This window comes from Dermacentor andersoni, chromosome 10, assembly GCF_023375885.2.
Source record: "Dermacentor andersoni chromosome 10, qqDerAnde1_hic_scaffold, whole genome shotgun sequence".
In the NCBI taxonomy this organism is placed as follows: Eukaryota; Metazoa; Arthropoda; class Arachnida; order Ixodida; family Ixodidae; genus Dermacentor; species Dermacentor andersoni.
The window spans coordinates 15980171-15996032 of NC_092823.1; the positions used below are offsets into that span (position 1 = coordinate 15980171).

At 49.7% G+C, this 15862-nt stretch overlaps 1 protein-coding gene across 1 annotated transcript in view; it reads right to left on the bottom strand.

The window, feature by feature from the left end:
- The window catches only part of LOC126519238 (uncharacterized), a 29416-nt gene extending 14954 nt beyond the window's left edge, over positions 1-14462 (bottom strand). The window contains exon 1 of the mRNA XM_055065098.2: positions 13889-14462. Within this exon, the coding sequence (XP_054921073.2) occupies positions 13889-14003 (115 nt within the window). The 5' untranslated portion in view covers positions 14004-14462. The remainder of the gene's footprint in view (positions 1-13888) is intronic.
- Positions 14463-15862: the final 1400 nt, after the last annotated feature.

Genomic DNA, 15862 nt, shown 5'->3' on the forward strand with positions numbered 1-15862 from the left:
CAGAATTTATCGGGCTTCTTCAGCGGGCCGCAAATTCCTGTTTGTGAACAGCGAAGGAGTCTTATTTGTCTTATTTGTATTTGTGTGTCAGTCGGGCACACGTGCCGGTCTACGTGAGAGATAACTGTTAAGGCACTTAATCTCTTCCTTATGCAAAGTAATCGAAGGCTGACACGCCCATGCACTTTCACCATTATAGATATGCCATGCCTCTACCATAAGACGCGTAACTTCATTCTTACGCCTGTACATTATCGCGCATTCATCTAACTCTGGCGCGCAGTTACAATCTTGGCAATGTAGGGAAAGATTAGAAGGCAATCCACCGGTTAACGACCTTTTATGTTCCATTAGCATCTGATTGATACACCATCCCGTTTGCCCTACGTAGAACTGGCCAGAGATCTGGGGAAACTTATAAACCACACCCATACGAAAGTCAGTAAAACTGTAGTCCTTATTGTGCTTCACTGGACAAATATCTCTTCATTCTTGCCTTTTATACCTCATCCTTTTTCCATTGTACGGCAGCGCATATCTTACCTAGCTTATTGGGAGCAGTGAAAGCAACATTAACATCATATCTACTTGCAACTTTTTTAAGCCTTTGCGACACTGAATGAATGTACGGAATAGCCACTACTACTCTTTTTTTGCTATTACTCCTTTCTGTAATCACATCCGTCCACCTTGAAACCGACTTCTTTAGGCGCTCAGCCAATGTGGCCACTGCTACACTAGGATAACCTGCTTCTAATAGGCGCCGGGCCTGCGCAATAAAACTGGCGCTCATTTTGTACCTGCAGGATCTGGTGAGAGAAGACTTAAGGCACGACATGGCACGATGTGTCTAAAGGTCCGTTGCGCGGCCCTGGGAGACGGTCACCATTGGGACCACCCCTACGCCGATTGGAATAGGGTAGCCGTGCAACACGCGGACTTCCTGTGGAGGATGAAACTTCCGGAGCTTCAACAAAGTAAGAGGAAACACCTTCCTAATATTCACCGTCAAATAACGTATTGGTTATTGCAGACACCATCGTAAGTGATACCCATAGAAAAACCCTTGCTTTAGGTCCTAAGCACTGTTTTAAGCCTTACGTAACGCCCGTTGACGCTTTAAGCATACCGCGCTGCATAACCAGGTTTGTCCCGGAAGAAGAACGCTTGCGCTGTATTTCAGATTGCATTGCTAGCATTAAACAATCAAAATCTCATTTTAAGACGTCTACACCCAGTGCGACCGTTAGTTAATAACATTGTGGAGCATAAACTTAGACCAGTAATATGTGACAAGGAAGGTTATTTCGTAATTATGCCAGATGACATGTTTTCAGAAAAAGCGATTTCAGCCATAGAAAATAATTTACCGCTAGTAAAACTCAAGCTGTCAGCAGTTAAGCAACGTGCGGTTTACCTCCTGTCAAGACATAATTTTGATAGGGTTGTCTCTAATGTCAAGAAAGCAAAATGCCTCACCTTAGAACTGTTTTTCTCGGCGAAGACCCATAAGCAAGAAATTGTTTTTCGTGCTATTGGCCTCGAGCTCCACCACTGGAAAAGCTGGCGCCACCGTCGGCGTGACGTGGCATGAGGGATCACGTGGACACAGCGGCCGCGTCGGCTGCTTCGGAAGCGCCGAAGCGAGCTGAAAACGAATGTTTAAAGTCGCACCTGCGCCGCGGTTCTGATTAAGTGGTGCGGCTTTACCGCCTTGGGTGTCTGCTTGACAACATCTGAAACTACTATAATAGGTAGTGGCTGCCTTTGGAGGCGTGCAGCATGGTAGGTTACTGCTTGGTGCCGCAGTGCCGGACGTACGCAACAGAGCCCGCTGTCAGCCTTATTCACACGCAGCCGCACGGCAAGGAGCTGCGTGAAGCTTGGCTGGCGAAACTTTGAACCGGCAGACAGCCATCGGCTACAGCTCGCGTATGCTCCAAGCACACACGCGAGGAAGATTTCTGCTACGGCGCCGGGACTGCGCGATGTTCGGTGAGTAGAAGAAAACGCGCACTGAGACGCTCGCCCGCGCCCGCTGCCCGGCTAATATCAGGACGGTTTGGTCTATGAACTTGTTGATTCTAGATACTGGCAAGTTCTCTGGAACGAAAAGGGAGCGGTAAGACGCATATTAAAGAAAGGCATGACATATGGTCATGTTGTGTTATGAATTAATGCACTGGATTACAAAAAGAAGCAGAGGGAAATCGCACGTTGAGAAGACTGATAAACATACAGTGCGACGCAACTTGAGAAATAATATTGAAATGTCCAAGAATTTAGAAGACAAAAAAAGATTGAATAGTCGCGACGGCACATCACAGTCGCCGTAGGCGTCGAAGTCTCTATAACGAAATTATTTTTGAACAGTTCTGATAGCGTCCACGCAACAATAGTGGCTAGTGTACTGGAAAATGCTCATATGCTGCGGCCTAAAGCTCACGGTACGGTGGGAAAATGCGCTCACAGCGAAAGCAAAACATTGTGCGCGGACATGCATGCAGATTGGCAGTCGGTTGCCGTGAACACGGGTGATGGCTGCACGCATTGAGGCTTTGTTCTGTTATGCGCCATTAGGTTATACAGACCACTCTCTATAAGAACATTTATCACATAGTTTACTCTCAGCGTTTGGCTACCTTTCACGCAAGAAGCCGGTTCGGGAGACTCCATCGCGGCGACAGCGCGTAGTGGCGTTTACTGTACGTATTCGGTAAAGAGATAGCGTCTGTAAACGATTCTGTGCTTTCAGTTTGCCCAAGCTTATTATATCGACAGTCAAAAACTTCCCTTGTTTTGAGAATACCTACATAAATGTCCAGGGGCTGGCTGCCGCGTGGTGTTCTTATTGAGCACCGTAAGCAAAACCTACGGGGAGCGCGCCGCGTGATCCCTCATACTACGCAAGGGAGGCGCTTCCGACAGATGGCGACTCCGTAACTCCTCGCCGCCAATAGTGTCAGAGAAAGCGACGTGGCAGAGAAAGCGACATGGCAGGTCTGTGTCACTAGGTACCTACAGAACTGCTTAGCTTCACTAGTTTTTTCAGACCCCTTTTGCTTGCAGAATTCTCAAGCACTAGTTCAGTATTTGAGAGAGGAAAATGCTGGTGATTATACAGCTTTTAGTATGGATATCGAAGACCTGTATTATTCCTTGCCGCATGACGGGTTGCTAAATTCCACAAATGAGTGCGTTAAAGAACAAGTGCAAGAGTAGGCTTTTACTGACATATGCGGTGTTCCCACAGGAGCTTTTCTAGAAATTCTTTCAATGTACTTGAAGTCGACGCTGATTGGGTGGCAAGATGGCGTTTTTCTCCAGAAAGCAATCATTTGTATTGGCTCAAAGGTTGCCCCTATTCTTGGCAATATTTACCTGAGTAAGGTTGACAGCTGCTTAGAGAAAGCCTTAGGTGATAGCGTTATCAAGATATTTCGTTACGTTGACAATTACCTGATTTTCTGCAATAGGCGAGAATTCCATTCCGCTGCTACCTCAGTAAGTGAGCAATTTAATCTTTATAGAGGTGTATTGGAGTTTACCAAGGAATTTCCTCAGTGACGCGTAACTAAGTTTTTTTGACATTTCCTTGGTCTTCGAACAAAACCACGTCTGTTGGCAGTACTCCCCAACATCTTCCAAGCCGTTGCTAAACATTCAATCCAAGCATTCCAAATTAGTAAAAAACGGAATTGCCATGTCGTACCTTAAGTCTTCTCTCACCCGATCCGGCATGCAGAAAATGAGCGCCAGTTTTAACGCGGAGGTCCGGCGCCTATTAGAAGCAGGTTATCCTAGTGTAGCAGTGGCCACTGTGGTTGAGCGCCTAGAGAAGTCGGTTTCGAGGGAGACGGACATGATTACAGGAAGCAGTAATTGCAAAAAAAGAGTAGTGGCTATTCCGTATATTCATTCAGTGTCGCACAGGCTTAAAAAAGTTGCAAGTAGATATGATGTTAATGCTGCTTTCACTGCTCCCATTAAGCTAGGTAAGATATGCGCTGCCGTACAGGCGAAAAAGGAGCTGGTAAAACGCAAAAAAGAACAGATATTGGTCCAGTGAAGCACAATAAGGACAACAGTTTTACTGACTGTCGTATGGGTGGGGATTATAAAATTCCCCTTATCTGTGGCCTTCTACGTAGGGCAAACGGGACGGTGTATCAATCAGAGGCTAATGGAACATAAAAGGTCGTTAACCGGTGGATCGCCTTCTAAGCTTTCCCTACATTGCCAAGATTGTAATTACGCGCCAGAGTTAGATGAATGCGCGATAATGTACAGGCATAAGAATGAAGATACGCGTCTTATGGTAGAGGCGTGGCATATCTATAATGGTGGGAGTGCATGCATGAGTCAGCCTTCGAACACTTTACATAAGGAAGACATTAAGTGCCTTAACAGTTATCTCTCACGTAGACCGGCACGTGTACCCGACTGACACGTGGTGATACCATTCCTGAGCTTGTGCAGATAAGTTTTGTGTCTTCCTTCTTTTTTCGCCGCAGTGCTCCCTTCAGTTGATAGTCGGCGTTCGTGTTGTCCACTTCTCTACTCTTGTGTCCTGTCTGCACGCCTCACCTCTTTTTTGCATAATGAACGGTGGTGAAGCTGTTGGTGAGGCGAGGGAGGTGGAGCGGGGCAGGTCTTCTCCAGCGGTGCTGCTTACGGCTCGACCGTGCGGGTGCCGTATTTTGAAAGCGATCTGCAACGCGGACAAAGTTCGCGCCCGCGGAGGCCTCATCTTCAACGCGATCTTCGATGTTTGCACAGTGCGCGTATAGTGCCAGTAGCTTCGCAGGCGCTGTGATTTCGACGTTTCGTTCGTGCTGAAGCGAGATGCACCAAGGTCAATTCTATAGCTGCTGCTGCCGGGATTCCTCACTCCAGCATTTTGACAGCGAGCTTCCGCGGTCATCGAGGAATATATGTTCATGTTTACCTGTGCGAGCATGACCCGGTGCTTCTCAATTTAGTTAAAACACTTTGGCGGGCTAGTTGAATTGAACTCGTCATAGAATGTGTAAGCGCGACAGAACGAGAACGTAGAAATAAATAGACACACAAAGACAGCGCTGTCTCTGTGTGCCTGTTTTCTTCTACATCCTCGTTCAGTCGCACTTACAGGTTACAACATTGTTAATTTACTTAGTAAGCAAACGTTTACAAGTTTATATGGCCGATAAAACTAATTTCCTTAGTTAGCATGGCTATCTACTAACTTGCTATAGCGATCAGTCTTTCGCCCTTCGGGCGAAACTGCGACTTCTTTCATAATTCAACTATCACTAATTAGATTACTTAACAAACTTCGTAATTACTGAGCTGAGGGCACGAATCTTTATATAAAAGTAATAATTGTGTTTTGGAAGACCCAGTTCAGTTTTGAGGGTCGTATGTCTGGCGTTATTATTTTTTCCACGCTTTGAAGAAAACGTGTGAAACACTAAAATAGCCGCATGATCTTGCGTCAGTGCGCCGCGACACCAGCGTTCCCAGGCGTTACTCGAGGGAATTAACTCTGCTCACTGCCTTTGTTCTCGTCCTCCTCAATGCCGCCGGGCACTGCACTGGCTTGGCACCTTATGCGGAAAAAGCAGCTCGCCCTTCGCGGTGACCAATGCCAATACCGACGCGTCGCCACTTTCGCTTGGCCACCGAGCCAGACATTGAACATAGTGAATGAATGAATCAGTGAATGAACGCTTATTTCATCCTGAGTACAATTTCAAGAGAGGTGCAGGGGGCAAAAGGCGCACAGCGCCTGGTAGGGGCCTCTGTACCCACAAAATACGCGCGTACTATACATTATTTAGTGAACGAGAAGAAAGGGGGAACCAAGAGGCCCGATTTTTATTAGTCATATCATAAGAAGCCAACAAACACTGACACCAAGGAGAACATAGGGGAAATTACTTGTGCTTAGTAAATGAAATAGAGAAACGATAAATTAATGGAAATTAAAGTGGATGAAAAAACAACTTTCCGAAGGTGGGAACCGAACCCACAACCTTCGCATTTTAGTGGTTTATTTAGTGGTAGTTCATTGGCATTGAATGCACACACATATCCTTACATATTTTCACACATTGCACACGAGTTGGCATAGAACAGAATTGACAAATTATTGGGTTACAGTTTGTTTACTAATATAGACGGTGAAGTAACAAAATGTTCCCCTTTTTCCCCCTCTACCCCTTTCCTCTCCCGGTCCACAAGCAATAAAGTTAGTTAATTGTTAACCTAAAGCGCCTACCCGCGTCGGCCATGTCTACGTTCGCACCTCACTCTCTTTTGTCGGCGTGCCAAGCGCTTGCGTATCTAGTTCCCTTCCGGTGGTGGCGGTGCCGTCGAAACGTCACGCGTGTCTAGTTTCCTCCGGCTACTCGGGTCGGATTCTCGTCTGTGTTCCTGCCGTCGCACTTCGTAGGCGCGTTGCTCCTCGGGAGTCGGCACAATACACGAATATGATGGAATTTACATAATAATTACAGGTAATACGGGAATGTGTGTGCGTAGCTATCATCATGATGTCCACCATCCGGAAAACAAGTGTGTTCGTACCTTTGTTCCAAATTCTGCGTCACCTCTGTGCCGTGTGCTCAACAGCTTCGCTGCTGTTCCACCTTCGCAGAGTGCCGCTTCGCAGAAACGCCGCTCATGATTTTTTAGGAGGAACCTTGAGGTACTAATTTTTCAACCAAGGTTTACGTTGCTTTCAAGACTTCAAGATTTGAAACATTATTATCTTCCGCAAGAAAGATGTTGAACCCCTACGAGAAGCACACAGTAAACAACGCTAGACTTCAACTGGACATTGACACGTGGACTAGTTTAGGTTTTACGAGTGAGTGCTTTTCACTGTATAACAAATGTGAACGCTCAGTGCGGCACGCGTCTGCACGTATCGGAAGTTTCTCGAACGTTATCGATGGTTCTATCCGCTTTCAGTGGTCACCGAATATTGTTTAAACTGGCTGCATGCACGACGCGAAGGATGTAGAACCATCTGGAAAACACGCAGGACACCTGCGATTACTCTGAAATGTTCGATGGCTCGTGTAGGCGACGCGCATGACCGGCACATAAGGTTTCTACAATCGCTGACTGTGTTCGCCGCTATCGTTATGGGTTAATTGTAGCATATATTTGTAGGCACATGTACGCACAATAAAAGTCAGTTTCGTCATTCACAGTAGCGCTATTGTGTTCTTTACCGTCACTACTAAGTGACAAATGGTGAACGTGCTTTGCGTTCATCTACCGGACGCCCCCACAAAGCCGTGACCTAAGCCCGAACGCGGAAGACGACACCAACATCGCAAAGAACCAGCAAGGTAACCGCAGACTGAGAACTGCCCCCGGAGCATGCACCTTTGCCTGAGACCACAAGGAAGATAGTCAGCAAGTCAATCACAATGGCAGCCCCAGCGTCTCCCATCGTGCTGCAGGGAGCCACCGACCCATCTTGGATCATCATTTGAAGACCCGAATATCTGACTGGAAACACATAAAAGAGCCGCTGCATTCAACAGCTGGAACTACGAAGACAAGCTGCGGCATGTGTATTTTGCCTTAGAAGACGCCGCCAGGACGTGGTTTCAGAACCGAGAATCAACCCTTACTACATGGGGTCTGTTCCGCAACTGCATCCTGCAGATGTTCCCGATAGTCCTACGCAACCAGCGAGCCCAAGCTTTAGTGGAAACCCGCATGCAGCTACCGAACGAGAACATCGCGATCTTTACGGAGGAGATGACTCGCCTCTTCCGGCAAGCCGGCCCCGACATGTCGAGAGAGAAGTTCGCTCCCTGATGCGCGGTTTGAAGCAAGAGCTTTTCGCCGGATTGATACGCAACCCGCCTAGATCGTTGCCGAATTTATTTCTAATTACAACTAGTAAGAAGACGCTCGATATGCGGATAAAGCAATATAACCGCCGACCGCTCACCGCAAACTACCCTAACATTCTAGCACTCGGCAGCGAGGACCTGCCAGAGACCATCAGAGCGGTCGTTCGCGAGGAACTGCAGAAGCTATTTCCAAGGTCGCAGTTTCAAGGGGCATCAGTCACCGCCATCGTCAAACAAGAGGTTCAGCGATCGCTTGGAGTACCCGAGGTGCAACCACAATCACCGCAGCCCCAGCCGGAAGTGATGACCTACGCCGCCGTCGACTGCACTCAAGGTCCCCCTCCACGACCGCTCCAGGGCTTGTAACGCCGCACTTCTGTCGTCCACCGCTGCCGCCGCCAGCGTGCCCACCTGTCGCTGAGTACAGCTACGCAAGGACGACGGACATTTGGCTAGCCCCCGACCACCGTCCGCTCTGCTACCATTGCGGGGAAGCCGGCCATGTGTACCCCCGATGCCGATACCGCGACTTGGGACTGCGAGGGTTCCCCATCAACGCACCGGGCCCTCGGGAAAGTCAATGCCCTCGTGACATCGCCGACTACCTCGCCGCCACTCTGTGGAACCCTCGATAACCGTCCCATTCGCGATGGCCAGGCAGCTACCTGTCGCCTGAGCGCCGTCCATACACTCCCTCAGCCCCGGGCCGGTCCGTCAGACCATATCCGGAAAACTAAAAGCAGCAACCGATGGAGTTACGATTGCTGTTCGTCGAACTGCCGGAAGTCCCACCGCACGAAGACGCCGAAGAGAATATCTCGACGACATCACAAAGACACGCCGCTACCACGAGGATGCCTGGAAGAAAAGAATGCACCGATCAAAGACCTGACAACGCGACGTACCAGCCACATGTCAGTACGACGCACCAGTGATCCTGCGCCGAGACCTAACTGCAACACAAGACAAAGAACAACCGGCCTGGACGTGCTTCTCGATGGCCACGCAGTCACTGCGTTAGTGGACACCAAGAGCCGATTACTCCCTTACGAATAGACCCATCACCGTCCAGTTGAACAAAGTTAATACATTCTTGCACAAAAAGGGAAATAACGCCTTAGGAGGGAGACTAAGAAACGACAGGTCGAATGCTCGACCTGTTGTTTCTTACTCTCCCTCCGAAGTCTTTATGTTCCTTTTAGCGCAACTGTATTCATTCGCTTTCAACCAACTCGCCCTGGCAACAAGTTCTACTCAGCTACATTTATAGTACAGTGGACCTCTTCTTTACCATGTCTGTTTCAATCAGCGCTAGACCTGTGATTTCTTATTCTCCCTCCTGAGTCTTTATTTCTCCTTTGGCGCAAGAATATATTCATTAGATTTGAACCAACTCGTCCAGCAGCAAGTTCTCCTCGAAGAAAGTTAAGACCCCATGAGAAAGCCCTCACATTCGGACCGCTGGAGGACACCTCATCACGCCGAATGGAATCTGCATGGCAAGAACTACCGTTCATGACAGTACTAACCCTATCACCTTCGTTATCATCCAACAGCGTTCACGGGACGTCATTCTCGGCACGGACTTCCTGAACCAATACGGCGCAGTCACCTACCTCAACTCCAAGTCGATAACGCTGTCAGAGACCAAGCGATACCGCCAGAGAACTCTTGTAGTCACCCCGCCTTGAGTGTGCTCGAAGATCAAGTGAGCATCCCGCCTAGCTTCAGCATTGTTAGTTACGTCGGAACCGAAACACCCGCAGACGTAAAAGGCGGAATCGAGGGCGACCAGCGTCTACTGCTCAACAGTGAAATTTGCGTCGCAAGAGGGATCGCTCGACTGCACGGAGGAGGAGCGGAAGTGATGCTAACCAACTTCAGGCAAGACTTGAAGCACATCAACAAGGGCACGACATTTGCGTACATCGAGGAAATTACGGAAACCAGCAACCAGAACCCACTTGGATTCTGCTGTATCTACCCCGAAGACCATAGTTCCCGAATCAGACTACCACATCAATCCAAGTCTCCTTGGATGTCTTTTCCGACGATACAGACTGCTTTACTACGTCATCGAGAATTCGACAAACACCAGTCACAAAGCATCGCCTAATAACCGAAGAGTGCACTCCACCAGAGCCCTTACTGACTTTCGACGCGAGAACGTGAAGCTGTAAGCAAACAAGTCGACAAAATGCTCCGCCACGACATCATCCAGGCGCCGAAAACCCGGTGGCCATCTCCTGTTGCCTAGGTGACGAAAAAGGACGGAACCCTACATTTCTGCGTCGATTATCGCCGACTGAACAAGATCACTAGGAAGGGTGTATACCCCCATCCACGGATATACGATGCATTGGATCGGCTGTGCAACGCTAAATACTTCTCGTCAATGGATCTCAAGTCTGGCTACTGGCAAATACAGGTCGACGAGAGAGATCGCGAGACGAACGCCTTCATCACGCCAGACGGCCGCTACGAATTCAAGGCCATGCGATACGGAATGTGCTCGGCGCCTGCGACGTTCTAGCGCGTCGTGGACACGCTGTTAGCAGGATTCAAGCGGCAGACATGTCTTGTTTACTTGGATAACGTCGTCGTCTTCGCCGGAAATTTCGGCGATGACCTTAGGTGGCTTTCGACACTACTAGAGGCCACGGATTCATCAGGCCTCACTCCGAAACCGGAAAAACGCCGCTTCGCTTAAGATGAGCTTCTGTTCCTGGGCCGCGTCATCAGCAGATCTGGAGTCCGCCCCGACCCGCAGAAGACAGCCATTGACCCATCGCCGTAACTGGACGAGGATGAAGACGCCTTCCATGGAATAATAAGTGCGGAAGACTTCCCTGAACAGCAACGAGCCGAGCCGGAGCTGAAAAGCGTCGTCGAGTATTTGGAAGGGAACACCGACGTTCTGCTCAGGGCATTTAAGAGAGCATTGTCTTCGTACTCGTTTAAAAACAACCTCCTCGTAAAGAAGAACTCGCCAGTTCGCGCCAAATACATTCTTGTTGTTTCCGCCGTGCTGCGTCTAGAAGTACTACACGCCCTACATGACTATCCGACCGCTTGACATCTCGGGTTCTCCTAGACGCCCTCAAGGATACAGGAAAGGTATTGCTGGCTGCGGCTTACCGCCGACGTCGCTTGTTATGTCAAGTCATGCCGAGAGTGTCAGCGACGCAAGACACCACCGACAAGTCCAGCAGAATTACTACAGCCGATCTTGCCGATCATTTCAGCAGATCGGGATGGATTTGTTGTGACCCTTACCGACGTCAATATCTGGAAATAAGTGGATCGTCGTGGCGACGGACTATCTCACCCGCTTCGCAGTAATGAAATCTTCGCCGAAAGGTTGCGCAGCCGAAGTGGTGAAATTCTTTGTCGAGACATCGTGCTGGGACATGGCGCCCCAGAAATCCTCATCACTGACAGAGGAACGGCCTTTACAGCGGAGCTCACCCTAGCCATTCTGCTATACAGCCAGGGAAGCCACAGGAGTACAACTGCCTACCATCCGCAGACAATGGTCTTACTTAGCGCCTGAATAAGACCCTCGCTGGCATGCTAGCAATTTTACGTCGACGTCGAACACAAGACGTGGGATGGCTTCCTGGCGTACGTAAACTTCGCTTAAAATACCGCGGCCAAGAAAGAGCGTAAATGACACCCTTCAAGCTGGTTTACGACAGGAACCCTACGACGACTCTCGACGCCATGCTACCACACGTCACCGACGAAGATAATACTGGCGCCGCCACCTATCTGCAGCTCGCCGAAGAAGCCCGACAACTCTCCCACCTGCGGATCATGAACCAGCAAAAGACCGACAGTCGACAATACAACCTTCGATGACGTTACGTCGAGTACTAGCCCGGCGACCATGTTTCAGTTTGGACCCCAGGACGCCGACGAGTACTTAGCGAGAAGCTGCTACGCCGCTATTTCGGACCCTACAAGATCATCCGATGCATTGGCGCACTCGACTATGATGTCGTACCAGACAACATTTCGCTATCACAGCGGCGCCTCTCACTACCTGAAATAGTCCACGTTGTGCGACTTAAGCCGTTATACAAGCGCTAATGATGTTTGGGTCATTGCGTAGCTTACATAGCGTAGCTTACTATGTTACTTTGGACTTTGTTTCTTTGATAAGTGTCCTGCTGTGTTTCGCTCTCCTGTTATATTTGTAGCATCGGGAAGATTCTTTTTGAGAGGGGGGCATTGACACGTGGACTAGCTATGTTTCTTGTGTGAACGCATTTCATCGTCTAACAAATATCGGCCAGCGCTGGACGCGCCTGCACGTATTGGAAGTTTCGAGAATGTTACCGATGGTTCTATCCGGTGTCAATTTTCGCCGAACCCTGTGTAATCTGATTGCATGTAAAAGCGACGCGAATGGTGCAGAACTTTCTGGAAGACACGCGGGCACCAGCGATTGCTCTGGAACGTTGGATGGCTCGTGTCTAAAAGCCGACGCGTTTGACAGGCAGATCAGGGGTGCGATCTTGTACGCGTTCCAAAATAGAACGGAGGCGGTTCGTTCTTTACGCCACGATATAGGCGGTATGTTCCGTTCCGTTCGTCCGATAGCAGACGACACGGAATGATTGACAGCAGATATCACGTCACAATTGACGTCATGGCGTTCGGCACGGTTCAAATTGACGAATCGTATTTGGCTCGGTGGAACGAACCACCTCCGTTCTATTTTGGAACGCGTACAAGATCGCACCCCAGATTTCGTCGATCGCCGACTGTGTTTGCCGCTATGGATGTGCTTTAGTGTAGCCTGTTATGTAGGCACAGGTTCGCCCAATAAAATTTAGTTTCGTCATTCACAGTGCTGCTACTGTGTTCTTTACCGTCACTGCTACCTGACAGTATTAATGAAAAGAAACATAGGTATGCGCAGAACACCGACGCAGAATCTCGACGGCGTCTTTTATTGCCATGGCAGTTATATGGACACTCCAGGAGAATTTCCACGACGTTCCGTGTAGAAGCCAAGAGCGATAAGATCCCGGCGGCAAGCACCGTTTGCATTGGGTGCGAGGGAATACCATGCCACGGTGACAAGAGATGGATGGTGGCTTGGTACGCAAGGCGAGGCCGAGGGAGGTCGCGCGCGTCCGTTCTTGCAGTTATTCTCTGAGGTGGGTTCGACGTCTGCGACAGCTGATGTGCTTCGTGTACGCTGCGCTGCCGCCCGCTTAGTTTGCGCTGAAGGAAGAAGCCGCGGGGAGAATTCGCTCGCCGCTGCTGCCGTTCTTCATGACGTCGGCATTTTGAGAGCGAGTGTCCGTGGTAGCCGAGTGAGATGAGTTCGTGTTCGATCGTGCGCGAGTGGTAGCGTGCTTGCTGATTTAGTTAGCAAGCGAATGTTTATAGCAGTTTAAACAGCTAATAAGACTACTAACGTTACTGCGTATATCTAAAATACAACATCTAATAACCTGCTACCGCAATCAATGCTGCACGTTTCAGGCGAAATTGCTACATTTTTCCAACGCATGGATGGTTAGAACATCTCTAGAAACGCGCAAAGCCATAGGCTCTGCGCGTCTGTAGAAATATTCTAAACATTAAGGCGCAGAGCCATTGGCTCTGCGCGTCCGCGAGCCTTGTGTACACTCCGCCACGCTGACTTCAATCGGATACGCCTTGTTCTGGCTTCAGTTGCTGCGACACGTGTCGTGAAAACAGTGCAGCGCTGATTCTAGGCAGAGAGGTACACCGCGGTGCGTACGCTGGTCTGAGTAGAACGAACAGTAAGCGTCTAGATAAATCTTCTATAATCATTTAGATCCCGGAAGTAACTTACCTACGTTAACAAGTATGCCCAAAGCGCTTCATTTCATACGCGGCAAGCAGCCAAAGATCCTCGGTTTCTACGCTCACAGTGCCCGTGCGGAGTCTAGACCAAACGTCGCAATCTTAACGCACACAAATCTGACAAATCCGTTACACACTGACCACATCCTACAGCTATGACGAATAACAAGAACGGAGCTTACCTTCGTAAGTGCCCGTCACATCGGTGCACCCAACGTTTGGGCTGACGAGCTGGCTGTCGCATTCCTCCTCCGAAATATATCGGCACATCTTATGCAAGCCTTCTCCGGCAGACATAATCAGGCGCAGTAAAGCCGACAATCCGACGCACAGCAGTGGGTTTACCTCTTCTTCCTCTACTTCTTTGCCACTACATAATATGGCACGTACCCACTGTCGAACATTGGCGTTATGTCTAATTTCTGATGTAAATTTTGGCTAAAGATCCTTGGCAAAAAACAATATTTCTTAACAACACTCTGGTACTGTTGAATATTCAGCATAGAATCGAAATTGTTCGTCTGCTTAAAGTGGACGCGCGCCACGCGCTGTGCAGTTACGCTATGCTAGCGATATGTGCAAGTCACGTTGCAGTCAGCGTTAGGCGCGAGAGTAGCCCATATCGTCTCTCACGCCGGAACCGCTAGACCGCAGTGCATCGCGCGCTAGCTTGGCAGGAATGCTGGCTTACACTCTGGGTGCAATGACACGAGGAGCGTGCGCACGCTTAGTCGAGCGTCTATGGTCGAACGAGACAGCGTTCGCACGCCGCGTACTAGTGCGCACGCGCTCCGGCAGCTGCTGATCGCCGCGCTGCTGCGGGCCACGTTAAATGTACCCGAACTCTACCAGGGAAAAATTTGCGCTGATCCTGGCATCGCCCGTGTGACGTATTGTCCGTTATAGTGACCACGCCAGACAATATCTGCGGCTTAAGCGGCTGCACACCGGGCTAGTTAGGCTGCTCCTCTATGCGCGGCACAATTTATAGCACTGAAGTGCCTTGCACGCACGTGTATTTCTCACATGCTTTTAGAGCGCAGCTCTCAGACGCCCGTTCCTGCGCTCAGTGTCGGTGTGCCTCGGCGTTGTGCTTGGGCGTGACCGGGTATAAGCCGTTCATATGAGGGATCGCCAGCCGTTTGTGCGCAGGCGCGAGTAAGAGTCGAAGAGAAAATCTGGGGGCTTTTGTACCCTGAATATATGACTCTGCCAAGGCACTACCCAGGAGGTTTCCTAGCGCCTGTTGTAGGCCTTTGTCCCTAGGCGTGCCGGCATGGCGTAGTGGGGCACTATAGTAGTATGGTCGAGTTCACGCTCGGGCGCTGGCTACTGGCGCGGTAAATTAGGTGAAGCAGCGGGCACTGACGCTCAATTTCGCGACCGCCGTGTCCGACAGACTGTCTCGCACCTGCGGCGCTCGTTCTAAGTCAGTCGTACCAGATCATAGCTTTCTCAGGCCTTATGGCGATGTACCTTGTAAATAATATCGCAGCAGCTTCTGTAGGAGCAACAGCGACCGTACTAGAGCCCGGGCCGCATGTATTGAAAATATAGAAGGAAGAGCGCCCTAGCAACCGCAGTTGAACGCAAGTGGCGGGAAGGCCGCCGGTCACAATGACTGATTCAGCACCAGCACCACAGGTGCGAGAAAGTCTGTCCAGCGTACGTTCATAGGCAAAGTTCTGACTGTTGTTGCAGAAGTCGCATGGCGCGGTAGTGCTCAACTTAGCGTCGCAAGTTGGCGGCTGGGCGTAATTATATTTATTCAAGCCTGTTTTTTACTAATTGTAACAACGTGTCATCATTTCGCGTTATTGGCGGCGCCTCCAGGACACCAAAGCGGAAACGGCGACTCGAAAGCTAGAATCCGGGCTGATCCGTGGGTTGGGGCTCGCCGAGGTGTGCGCGTGCCAGCGATGTATAAGATTGGACACCTCCAAGATTCTTGCCCTTGGCTGCCCTGGAGATCCTGCGCCTCCTGCTTTATTATAACCTCAGGTGCTCTCCTAAGGCCTTCGTTTGCCGTGTACATGTGCCCCCCTGGAGCAGTGCTTCTAGAAAATCCGATCTATTGTCGCGACGAAGAAAGCGACCCGCGCCTTATACAACACCAGTCAGAACCGTGTCCCTTGACACATAGCGATCACCAAATT